Raw genomic sequence first — 13795 nt, forward strand, 5'->3', positions numbered from 1 at the left:
AGAGTGGGGAAGGTCAAGAGAAGATTTTACAAACATATTCAGATAGCGCAAATAAGGAAAATCTACTCCTTGGGGATCAGTTGTGAGGGGCCATCAATTAAAGTAGTCAATGTGAGGAGAAAGGCTAGGCAAAAAATCCAAGGGAAGATTGGATAAATACTTTGAGCCAAGGAGGAACACGATTAACTGTAGCTGCTTGAAGGACTTGGCATTGACAAGATGGATTCAGTGGTCACTTCTGCTGTGTAAACTTCTCTGGTTCCTAAAGTTCCGGTGCAGAGCGAGCAAGGTTAGATCCTCGTTCAAATGCTGCTCAAAAAATGACGCAAAGTAGTTACTTTTTGGTATTGCTTGATTATTTAATTTAATGGCTGCATGTAGTAACTGAAGGTGTTCAATCTGAAGTAACATGTAAGTGTGGGTTGAACATCCTCACAGGCATAGTTCTCAAATGCCCCGGCTTGTCGTTTGTACATTAAGCCTAGATCATTACAATACTTAAACCCAGTTGGATATTTCATGAAAAACTCACCTCCTCCTTGGCAATAATACCCACAAGTTTATTTTGTTTAGTAACAGCGGTTGATGCGCAAACTATGAAACGTGACGTTGTGGCAGAACATTGTAGCGTGGTCGCAGAAAAGAAGCATTGCCCCTTTAAATGACAGCGATACACTTCTATCTGAGAACTGCAGCTTTTGCTGTTGCTTGGCAACCGGAAAGTCTACCCTCCCCCTAGCAACTGCAACGCCCTGCTAAATAAACCATTTGTCACCGAAACACCACTTCCAAACAATGTGGCGGGCGGGGATATTTGGGAAAAGGGAATATTAGATTACACATTGGTTTTTCTCTGACTGGCACACGCCCACATGTGCCCACCTTATCTGGAGCCGTATGCTCGAGAGCAGCTGGTCCCTGTATGAGGAGCAAAGTGCACATGTCCTCAGGCTCCTTGAATGGATGGAAATGACCACTGTTACTGCGTTCAAAGCTTTCCAGCAACAGGTTAAAGCAATGTGCCTCAATGATTTTCCTTCGGGCATTGGGAGTTGGGTAAGGAATGAACAATCTACTCCAGTAAAAGGGTTCCTTTTGAAAACCGAGTCATGTCCTCCTCATAGTCATGTCCTCATAGTCATGTCCTCCTCATAGGCAAAAAAAACCCCGGGAGAAAACCGAAACCCGGGTATCTGAAAAGCCTGGTCTGTTACGAAACTGTACGAGCGAAAATTCCTAACAGATTTTCTTACATCCAGTAAGGGCCTCACAAGTTTTGATTACAGCCAGAATACGATTAGATTATTCTCAGCACATTGTCGTGTACCATTACCTAGCTGATTTAGTTTTATCCTCAATTAATGGAAATAAAGCATGTATATTTTAAAATTGTGATACAAAATAATTTGTGATAATAATAATCTTTATTAGTGTCACAAGTAGGCTTACATTAACACTGCAATGAAGTTACTGTGAAACTCTCCTAGTCGCCTCACTCCAGCACCTGTTTGGGTACACAGAGGGAGAATTCAGAATGTCCAATTCACCGAACAACACGTCTTTCGAGACTTGTGGGAGGAAACCGGAGCACCCGGAGGAAACCCACGCAGACACAGGGGACTGGATTTTCCGTTTCAGGGACTATACCCCACGCTGCCGTGAAGAAATGTGGTCTTCTACGCCAGAAAAACTGGCGTCAAAAGACCACAGATTCACAGCCCTGCAGGGGGCTAGCAGGCAGCTGTCATGGAGCTCGCAGCTCCAGCAGCCGATACGGCCCCTGCACTTCCGGGTCAGAGGCCACGCAGTGCTCCATGGCACAGACTCAGACTGTGGACCTGGACTGCAGAAATAGTGCCCCCGATCAGCCGTGCGTCCGACCCGGACCACCCACACAATAAAGGCCCAGTCCCGTATGAAGCCCCCCTTGCCCTCCGATCGGCCCACCCCGACTATGGCGGCTGTGGGTATCACGAACAGTGGGACCACATTAGAATAACGCCGTCGGGATTTCGGCCGGTCGTGGGGCGCAGAATAGTGGGACGGGACTCCAGCAATGGGCGCAGGTGATGGATACGTGGCGCGACGTACTATCCAAGTACGCCGTTTTTCGGGGGGCGGACAATCACGGAACCGGCGCCGGTTCCGATTTCATGAATGAAACTGGATTCTCTCCCCGCGCCGAACGCGATTTTGGCGTCGGGGTGTGGAGAATCCAGCCCGAGGAGAACGTACAGACTCCGCGCAGACAGTGACCCAAGCCAGGAATCGAACCTGGGACCCTGGAGCTGTGAAGCAACAGTGCTAACCACTTTGCTACCGTATGAAGGGCGTGAAATAAGAGGATTTTTAAAAAATTTGTTCACATGAGATGGGCTTCGCATGGCTGTGCCACCATTCATTGCCCATCACTAATTGCCCTTGAGGGGGCAGTTAAGAGCCAACCACATTGCTGTATGAAATGCAGGGTTCGGAGTCACGTTTCAGTGTCTGATGGCCGCGTCTAGTTTTTGATTTGTAGGGAATCCGATTTTCATCTGCATTCCCGACCCCGCTCCATTTTCCTCTGGCTTGTTTGCAGGTCGGGAATGCCTGAACGCCACCACCCCCCTACCCCCCCACCTGGATCAGGTTTCTCCTTGTAAAGGGGAGGGGGGGGTAGAAATGGGACGAATGGTCTTCTTCTGCACTGTAGGGATTCTATGATCCTGATTTTGGAAGCCCATTAAAAGCAAGTTTGTGAAAAAAATAGAAAGTCTGCTGAGGAGCCTGCAACATTCTGAAAGTTATGTATAATGTGTTTTCACACCATTAGGTGTCCTTTAAAGGTAAGTAAACCCTTACATTGACCAGCCTTGTGTATTTTCCCACATGGAGAAAGCTCCATCATGCAGTGAAAAGTGTACCAATCTGTCCTGTAAGTTTGTGCTGTCACATTTACTGCTGTGATTTACATGGCTCTGGCTAATTTTTTATAAAACTGGTTTTGGCTCTTGAAGAACCTAACCATCTGCTTCCTTACATTGATTGACAGTCACTCTGCTTTGAAACTGAAACAAGCACCCAGAGAATAATCTATTGTTTGGACAGCTATGGCCATTGTGATAAATCCCATGAGGGCCACAGGGGATCAATAATAGATCTCCTTGTGAGGCTTGTGGAGTACGGGTTTCCTGGCAACGGGTGGAGACCCGCCCAGCTGGGACTCATTAACTCAGCCCTTTAAATGCCGACCCAAACTTGGACAGGCAGTGCTGGTAGCCCGCGGCTGAGGCTTTGTTGTTGTATGCCATGGTAGTGGCTTTACTTTTGAGTTATAAATAAACAAAGTTAACCTTCAAGTTTGTATCTCCTGGATCATTGCAGCCATTATGAATGCTGTACTGAGGGCGGCACGGTGGCACAGTGGTTAGCAATGCTGCTTCATGGCGCTGAGGTCCTAGGTTCGATCCCGGCACCAGGTCATTGTGCGTGTGGAGTTTGCACATTCTCCCCATGTCAGCGTGGGTCTCACCCCCACAACCCAAAAATGTGCAGGGTGGGTCAATTGGCCACACTAATTTGGCCCTTAATTGGAAAAATGTAAATTGGATATTCTAATTTTTTTTAAAAATGAATGCTTTACTGACGTTACAACACCGGAGGTGTTCCATCTGAGAACGAATGACAGGTTCAAGGAGTTATAATAACAGATTGTGCCTTTGATATGGTTCAGGTTTGTTGTGGAGCTGAGGGGTGATGTTTAGGAGGCCTATAAATACTGTTGGTAGCTGGGGTACGTGTAGGGGAACCAAGGTGGGCCTTCTAAGTCAGCCCGTCTCCCTGCCTACACTACTCACACACTGGTTCATTGATCACGAACTGCGCTGCAAATCCAACCCCAGTGTGAAAAGACAAAAATGGCATTGCAAAGTTGCACATGGGTCAGGTATGCAGTTTGTGAGCTGCAAAAGTGGGCAAGCTAGGTTTTCCCAGACCCCGAGGGAGAGTCTGCTGTAAATCAACATTGGGATCACTGCAATCGCAGAGAAGGGAAAGCTTTAAGAGATTTTAATCATACTGCTGATGAAGATTATCTTTATTTATTAATTAATTGTCTGAAAGTTACTGCATTCCAACTCAGATCCAGGTATAGCATCCTAAACATTCTTTGTAACAAAGTCACAAAGGTCAACATTGAAAATACCACAAATCTTTTCTTGTTTGCCATTTATAGAACAGTTCAACGCATTCAACAAAGAAGGCTGAAAAATTCAAACAATTGAAATATCATGGAGAACACCAAAAGTTAAAGTGTAAAGATGTAAATGAAGAAGATCCCAAAGCTTTGAAAGAATACCTCACTTGTGAGCAATCGCCTTGGCAAACAAAAGACACAAATCCAGAGATCCAGCACCTGAGGGAGCTGGCAATCACTTCAACATCTCTCATAAAAGAAAATTTCCTTTGTTCTTATTTGAAATCCTTAAGAATTGTTGATAGACAGGTGAGTAAGCTATTTTAATCAGTTACTTTATGTTGATATGGTCAAGTCTGGAGGGCTAATAAACTTCTCTCTTTTCCATGAGGTTGTCTATAACAGAGTTTTAAAAATGTTGAATTTTTAAAATCCCATATGTACTTGATCATATGTAAAGCTATATGAAGAGATAAGCCAGGAGGACTTTGAGGTAACGATTCACGTGTTAGTATTATTGTGATAAGCTCACTCAGGTAAAAGTATGAGACTTATTAAAAAAGGTAAAAATAGGTCACGAATCCTGTGACACACACAAATGCATGCACGCCTACACACACAAGTATACATGCATGCACACATACCTACACACACCCACACACCCATCTACACGTGCACACACATACACTCACCTACGCACAGGTATACATGCACCATCGGGCGAGTGGGGCATATATTGAACAATAAACACCCTGTGCACAACCAGTAGGAAGCCTCTGTCACTTTCTTCCACAATGCACTGCTGCGTGTAGGTGACGGGTGTGAGCGAGCACTGAGCAGACTGGCAGGGGTCTGATTATGGCATAGATTGAGGAGCACCGGCGCTCAGCTCTCTGCGGGTTATCATCACTCCCCTGTCCTCGACAGTGCCGACACAATCCCAGCACCCTGGAGTGATGTGACACATACCCTGGGAAATGTGGGTGGTGGGTGGGTAAGAATGCAACGATGGACCAGGCCACATCCTAGGTGAATCGGGCCAGTATGAGCCCTGTGGGCTTGCCGGGCCTCACCGTCACCACCTGTCCTGCAGCCTCCGGCTGGGCCTCAGGTTCCTCCCCAGCCTCATCCTAATAATAATAATCTTTACTGTCACAAGTAGGCTTACATCAACACTGCAATGAAGTTACTGTGAAAAGTCCCTAGTCGCCATATTCCGGCGCCTGTTCGGGTACACAGAGAGAGAATTCAGAATGTCCAATTCACCTAACCGCATGTCTTTCGGGACTTGTGGGAGGAAACCCACGCAGACAAAGGGAGGACGTGCAGACTCCACAGAGACAATGACCTAAGCCGGAATCGAACCTTGGACCCTGGAGCTGTGAAGCAACAGTACTAACCAGTGTGCTACCGGGCCGCCCTCCAGCCCCTGCTGGTCTGGCGCCTCATCATCATCCTCGTCTTTTACCCTGTCTCCTCCGCTCTCCTCGTGCTCGTTTACTCTCTCACATGTGCGCGCTCACACGTGCATGCTCTCATGCATGCATGCTCTCGTTATCGCACTCTTTCATGCGCATTCTCTCACACGCACTCTCTCACACAAACTCTTTCACATGCACAAACGTACTCACATGCGCACACTTAGACTCACACACACACACACACATATTCACACACACTAACTGCCTTTTTCCGAAGTGGATGTTTCCGCACTTGAATGTTGATTGAAATTTTCCGTGTATTCCGAATGTAACAGAGATAGGATCCGAACTTGGAAATAGCAGGGTGAGAGAAAGAGACAGACAGAGATGTTATTGTAATAACCTGGGGTGTCGGACGACACTTAATCTTCAGCAGGGTACGCACCAACTGATCCTGCTCCTCCATCCTATGGCATACAATTAGAACCAAAACGTTTTTTTTTAATCGCCCGGCTGCTGCTGGTGCTGCACCGGTTTTGTCGGTCTCTTTATCCAAGACTTTTCCGTCTTCGCCATCTCCTCCTCATCATCGTACTTCGAGACGGTCTTCGGACTTTCAGGGGGAGGAATGCCATAGCCTCCATGGGACACATCCAGCTGGGGATAATTGTTTCCCTGTGCCCATTGGGACTGTGAGCTCCACCGCGATGGGCGGGGTAGCTTACCAGCACTGGTATAAAAGGTGGTCTAGTGTGTAGCCGATCAGAAAGGAGAGAGAACCCGGTGAGGTGTAACCAGGCCTCGTATAGATAATATTGTTGTTAAATAAATGTCTTTCTGCAACTCACTGTGGACTCCCGTGACTTATTAAAGTTTTATTCTGCAATGCTTCTTCTGCATCTTCCTTTCTACACACTCTCTGATTTTTAGCAGCTCGCACTACATTTTTCTACACTTGGCAGTCAAAATGGCTGCTGTCAAGTGACTGGCTTTTTATTGTGCTCTCTGGCATTGTGCCCTCTGGGATTGTGCCTTCTGGCATTGTGCCTTCTGGCATTGTGCCCTCTGGCATTGTGCCCTCTGGCAGTGGAATTCTCTCTCACCTGTTGTTGGAATCATAGAATAGAATTATAGAATTCCTACAGTGTAGAAGAAGGCCTTTCGACCTATTAAGTCTGCACCAACCCTCTGAAAGAGTACCCTACCTCGGCCCATGACCCCGCCTTATCACCATAACCCCACCTAACCTTTTGGACACTCGGGGCAATTTAGCATGTCCAATCCACCTAACTGCACATCTTTGGACTCTAGAAGCGCTAGAGTTTAGAAACTCTATAGATCAATAGTGGCCTTCAACAGGTCAGAATTCATTCCTTGTATCCTGCCAACCATTGTGATGGCCAACTGTCATTGAATATTAATGTCTCAGCTGTTAACATCTTGACTGGAAAGGAGCTTTTACACCTTTGAGGGAATGCCTTTTGTCTATCTGAGGCAATCTTAGACTCGATGACTCCATGACGGGGAATATGGTTGTTTGAGTTTCACAGAGAGGTCTGTAGGTTTGTCAGGTTAAACATAAACCATTTATTGGTAATCCATAACTATGTACATCTCCCAGATACTCCCATGCATGGGTGCTGTCTCCATGCTGGCTCCTTCCAGACACTACCCCACATACAGTTGACTATTATAAGACTCTCTCTGTCACTATGTGGGCGGCACTGTTCTCCAGTCTCACATTAACCCTTACTCTGCCAAAAACCCTCATCCTACAGCTTTCAAAAATGCAAATTAGCAGCCATTTTAAATTCAGTGGGCGGGATTCACCTCCGCGCAGTGTGTTTTCCAACAGCGGAGGTGGGTCACCATTGACCGGCAATGGGATCTTCCAGTCCCGCCGATGTCTATGGTGTTTTTGCTGTTCACCGGCTGAGCCGCCGGTGGGGTGGTGGGGGGCTAGTCATTGGCAGTGCCCGAAGCTCCCGTTGGCGGGAATGGCCAGAAAGTTTAACCCAGTGTCTTTGCTTGGCAAAAATCCTTTTAAAGAAGTTCCGTATATATCTGACCAGGCGATGAAATTAAAGATCATAATTCCATGTCGCACACATCACACCATCACGACAGTGTAGGGAAAGAGGACCAAGGGAGAGTTTGAAAGTTTCAGTTTCAGGAATAGTTCAAGGTGGAATTAATATTCCACTGTAGTCACCGCTCTGGAGAAGACACCAGATGATGTTAATCATTGTAACTGTATAAAGTGCATGGGAATTTCTGGCTAAGTTTGCCGATGATACAAAGATAGGTGGAGGGGCAGGTAGTATGGAGGAGGTGGGGAGGCTGCAGAAAGATTTAGACCGTTTAGGAGAGTGGTCCAAGAAATGGCTGATGAAATTCAACGTGGGCAAGTGCGAGGTCTTGCACTTTCATAGATCATAGAAATTACAGTGCAGAAGGAGGCCATTCGGCCCATCGAGTCTGCACCGGCTCTTGGAAAGAGCACCCTACCGAGGCCCACACCACCCAATCCCCATAACCCAATAACCCCATTCAACCAACCCTAAGGCGAATTTTTGGACACTAAGGGCAATTTAACTTGGCCAATCCACCTAACCTGCACATCTTTGGACTGTGGGAGGAAACCGGAGCACCCGGAGGAAACCCACGCACACACGGGGAGAACGTGCAGACTCCGCACAGACAGTGACCCAAGCCGGGAATCGAACCTGGGACCCTGGAGCTGTGAAGCAATTATGCTAACCACTATGCTACCGTGCTGCCCAAAAAAAACTTTGGAAAAAAGAATAGAGGCATGGACTATTTTCTAAACGGTGACAAAATTCATAATGCTGAAGTGCAAAGGGACTTGGGAGTCCTAGTCCAGGATTCTCTAAAGGTAAACTTGCAGGTTGAGTCCGTAATTAAGAAAGCAAATGTAATGTCATTTATCTCAAGAGGCTTGGAATATAAAAGCAGGGATGTACTTCTGAAGCTTTATAAAGCATTAATTAGGCCCCATTTAGAATACTGTGAGCAATTTTGGGCCCCACACCTCAGGAAGGACATACTGGCACTGGAGCGGGTCCAGCGGAGATTCACACGGATGATCCCAGGAATGGTAGGCCTAACATACGATGAACGTCTGAGGATCCTGGGATTATATTCATTGGAGTTTAGGAGGTTGAGGGGAGATCTAATAGAAACTTACAAGATAATGAATGGCTTAGATAGGGTGGACGTAGGGAAGTTGTTTCCATTAGCAGGGGAGACTAGGACCCGGGGGCACAGCCTTAGAATAAAAGGGAGTCACTTTAGAACAGAGATGAGGAGAAATTTCTTCAGCCAGAGAGTAGTGGGTCTGTGGAATTCATTGCCACAGAGGGCGGTGGTTGATAAGACAGAAGTTGATAAATTCTTGATTTCTCGAGGAATTAAGGGCTATGGAGAGAGAGCGGGTAAATGGAGTTGAAATCAGCCATGATTGAATGGTGGAGTGGACTCGATGGACCGAATGGCCTTACTTCCGCTCCTATGTCTTATGGTCTTATGGAATTCAAGGAAGTAACATCACAACAACAGTGAGTGAGAATGTCCAATTATACTCGTCAAATATTTACTGCACTGAACAGCTGAGTGGGCCTAACGTGTGGGAGCTGATTCTTAATAACTTCCACAGCTTTTGATTTCTATTGTTTCCTCCCAGCTTGGGATTCTTTTTAGGAGCCTTCAGTAACATTCTCACTTCTCCATTAACCTCTAATCAATATAGAATTACCTTATTGGAGAGAGTCTCAACTAGGGCAAATTATTAGAATTCTGTGCTTTTGATCATCAGTCTCTTTGATATTAACCCCAGCTGCTGGTGGCACACTTCAGTCAATCGGCACAAAGATCAGAATATTCACAATGTACACAGAAAACTAGGTATGGGTAAGAATAATAGCCTTTGCTTTGAACAATGTTGTGAAGGGGACATTTGAAGTGTGCTGGGGAGCTTTGTGCGTAGTAGCTGCACCGATAGCATCTCCTGACACATGAGGGAACATTCTGGAAGATGGAGCCCCTGACTGGCCAGTGATGATAAAACTCGGTGTGCTATGAATTGGCCCCGTGCTGATTGTGTTCCATACCTGGGAGCCATGTTCATAAAATTTAGCGGTTAATTATTATTGAAAAAGCCCAAACAATTCACAAAGGACATTAATAGCATAGTTTATAAACTCACGTTGTTGCCTGACTATAGGAATTTCTGACTGGGATTGATTTTATTTGACCCACCATTCTTGCTAAGCAGGAACTTTGATCGTGAGCAGCACTCATGTCCTCAAGTCATAAGTTTGTGGGTTCAAGTCCCCGAACAGAGACTTAAGTACACAATCCAGGGAAACGCCGCACTGTTGCCCTTAGATTAAGCCAAAGCCCCATTTGCCCTCTCAGATGGATGTAAAAGATTCCATGTGGCACTATTCAATGAGCAGGGGAGTTCACTCTGATCAGTCACTTGGTGTCACTAACATCCAATTGGTGTGCTCCAGCAGGTCCGTTCAATTTCAGTATAATTAGTTTTAAACTACTGTACAACAACAATGCAAAACTACTCATAGAATCATAGAAACCCCATAGTGCAGGCCATTCGGCCCATCGAGTCTGCATCAACCCTCTCAAAGAGTACTCCATCCAAGCCCACTTTCTCGACCTATTCCTATAACTCCTTAACCTAACCTACACATCCCTGGACACTAAGAGAGAGATTAGCCTGGCCAATTGACCTAACCTGCACATCTTTGGACAGTGTGAGGAAACCGGAGCACCCGGAGGAAAGCCACGCAGAATCGGGGAGAAAGTGCAAACTCCACACAGACCCCAGGCCAGAATTGAACCCGGGTCCCTGACGCTGCGAGGCAGCAGTGCTAACCACTTTCTTTAACTAGAAAACATCGGAAATTTAAGAATCATTTACTATATACCTAATTGCACTTTGTGGGAATTTGCTATATGCAAATTGGCTCCTGTGTTCCCTACGTTGCTACAAAACACTACCCTTCAAAATTCATTCCTTTTCTGTTAAGTGGTTTTTGGAAATCCTGCGCTCATGAAAGGTATTGTATAAACTGAACTTCTTTCTTTTTGTGTCGTCTGCAAGATCTTCAGTCACAAAGAGTCACATTGCTATTTGCTTCCCCTTGTTTTATTCTTTCAAGTTCTGTATTGGAATTACTGCCTCTTACTGACAGAGTGTCCCAGGTCCAAGTGGTCTCTTTGCTGCTTCTTCTTTCTTGAGTTCTCTGCCCGAAGGCAGGTCCGACCCCCAGCGCCACAAACTCCACTGCGGGTAGGGGAAGGAGGCAGGTCCAACACCCATGCTATTGGGGATCAAACGCCAGCGGGTCAAACCGCAGTGGATCAAACCCTATGTTGTTGGGATCGAACCCCATGTTATTGGGGATCAAATTTTGTGTTGGTTGGGATCAAACTCTGTGCTGTCGGGGATCAAACTCCATTGGCGGGATTCTCCGTTTCAGAGACTAAGTGCTGATGCCAGGACAGAATCGGTGGACCTCTGCAACAGCAATATTTGCGCTGCTCCGGGAGCAATTAAGGGACCGTTAATGGGCTAGCACCGATGCCACATAGAACACGACCGATTAAAATGAAAAACGATGTCTGATTCACCGGGGTTGGGATTAGCACTGGAGAGGCTGACAAACTGCAGCTGCATATTAGCACTCCACTCCCCACAGACACTCATCACAGCCAACAAGATGGTACTGGTTGCACTGGAGCACACCCATCCTGTTGATGGGTCAGTTGGGGCCAGAGGGTACCTAGGATGGGTGGCCTGGGGGGACACCCATACGACCCGTGACACTAAGTTCACAGTGGGCAGACAGCAGCATGTGCAGCTGCATGGCTGCCTTGCAGGTTGCGGCAATGGTATTCTGTGCCCGTCCACCCCAATCCCACAGCCCACCTCCTGACCCCCCCGCTACTCCCCCCGGCCCTGACAGGAGCCCCCCCCCGGCCAGCAGCACATCTGTCAGCATACTATTGCGATGTTGGACACTTTCCGTACCCTCTCTCTCTCCCTCAGCAGCCATGGCGCCTGTTTCCCGATTTTTGAAACCACAAGTGAACCTCGCCGTCGTAATTCCTCCTAGTGGAGGCGGAGCATCGCAGAGGCCCCAGAGAATACTGGGTCAGGCCCGCTAATGATATGCCAATGGCGTTATCTCTACGCGTGGAGTAGAATGCATTGACGTTGCTGTAGAGGCACCGGAGCATGGCAGGGCGCCCGCCACAATTTTGGCTTCACGACTGATGCTCCACCCAATCGCCTTTCCCGATTTCGGCGGCGACCAACGGAAAATCCCACCCCATGTTGTGGGGGATCAAACCCGATGTTGGTTGGGATCAAACTCCGTGTTGTCGGGGATCAAATTCCATATTGTCGGAGATCAAACTCCTCCATTTTAATTGGGATCAAACTCAGTTCCGTTGGGGATCAAACTTCATGTGGATTGGGATCAAACTCCGTGCTGTCGGGGATCAAATTCCATATTGTCGGGGATCAAATTCCATTTTGATTGGGATCAAACCCCATGTTGATTGGGTTCAAAATCCCATGCTGTTGGGATCAAACCCCATGTTGGTGCAGATTGCTTAACCACCCTGGGAAGTGTACACTCAATTCCAGCCCTATGTGCCCCAGAGTCACACAAATGAATTAACCAATAATTCTTATCAAAATTCACGAGGTATTTGACCTTTGGCTGGCCACTAATTACAGTCACCAGGTTTGTAAATGTGAACACAATTACTGTTTACTTATAACAAGATTAATGGTGAAATATTAATAAGTACCTAACTCTTACTCTAACTTGCCTCCCCACCCTCCCACCCGCTACACACACATGTAAGACAGATAAACACAGCGGAGGCAAGGAGTCAACGCAAATGAAAGAGAAAAGAGTCTACTTCAGATTATGGTTCCTTGCAGGCTTTCTCCACAGTCAGCTTGTAAATCATGGTCCTTGCTTTGTAGCCTGTACTCACTGGAGAGACAGGGTCCCTGTTTCATCAGGCTTTGCTCTCAGTCCATCGCCTGTGTTCAGGCCCTGTTTTCAGGAATCCAACACCCACAGGCTTATTGGGGAGAGAGATGGCTGGATATTTTTTGGAAAGGCTTAGCAACAGCTTTCTGGAGAGGATTTAGCTGGATCCTTTCCCTCCATGCTGCCGAAGTCGAAAGTGAAAGCAAAATGGAACCTCGTGGCTCTGAAACATATTCAAAGGGCAAGAAAAAAGGACAACACAGCACATGAACAGGCCCTTCGGTCCTCCAAGCATATACCGGTCATGATACCACCCTTGGCCAAAACCCTCAGCATTTCCTAGTGCTGTATCCCTCTATACCCATCCTATTCCATGTGTTTGTCGAGATGCCTTTTGAACGCCGTTAATGTATCTGCTTCCACAACCTCCCCGGCAACGCCTTTCAGGCACTCACCACCCTCTGTGTAAAAAACCAGCCCCGCACATCTCCTCTAAACTTTGCCCCACGGACCTTAAACCTATGCCCCCTGGTGACTGACCCCACCACCCTAGGAAAGAGTGCCTGCCCATCCACTCGATTCATGCCCCTCATAATCTTGTAGACCACTATCAGGTCACCCCTCAACCTCCTTCATTCTAACTAAAACAGTCTGAGTCTATTCAGCCTCTCCGCAAAGCTAACACCCTCCAGACCAGGCAACATCTTGGTAAACCTCCTCTGCACCCTCTCCTAGCCTCCACATCCTTCTGGTAGTGTGGCGACCAGAATTGTGTGCAATATTGCAAGTGCGGCCTTACCAAGTTCTATACAACTGTAGCATGATTTGCCAGGTTTTATACTCGATGCCCCGTCCAGTGAAAGCAAGCATTCCATATGCTTTCTTGACTATCTTGTCCACTTGTGTTGCCACTTTTGAAGATCTGTGGACCTGCCTGTCCAGATCTCTCTGGACTTTCTACATCCCTAAGAGTTTTGCCATTTCCTGTATATTTCCCCTCTATGTTAGACCTACTAAAATGCATTACCTCACATTTGTCCAGATTAAACTTCCTTTGCCATTTCTCTGCCCAAGTCTCCAACCGATTTAAGTCCTGCTGTATCCTCTGACAATCTTCAACACTATCAGCCACTCCACTAACCTTG

General features: G+C 46.9%; 1 protein-coding gene across 1 annotated transcript in view; it reads left to right on the plus strand.

The window, feature by feature from the left end:
* The first annotated feature begins 857 nt into the window (after positions 1-857).
* LOC140429443 (leucine-rich repeat-containing protein 43-like) overlaps positions 858-13795 on the plus strand; it is a 125850-nt gene continuing 112912 nt past the window's right edge. Inside the window, exons 1-2 of the mRNA XM_072516436.1 lie at positions 858-1056; positions 4217-4486. Coding sequence (XP_072372537.1) covers positions 898-1056; positions 4217-4486 — 429 coding nt within the window. The 5' untranslated portion in view covers positions 858-897. The remainder of the gene's footprint in view (positions 1057-4216; positions 4487-13795) is intronic.

Source organism: Scyliorhinus torazame, chromosome 1 (genome assembly GCF_047496885.1).
Source record: "Scyliorhinus torazame isolate Kashiwa2021f chromosome 1, sScyTor2.1, whole genome shotgun sequence".
Classification (NCBI taxonomy): domain Eukaryota; kingdom Metazoa; phylum Chordata; class Chondrichthyes; order Carcharhiniformes; family Scyliorhinidae; genus Scyliorhinus; species Scyliorhinus torazame.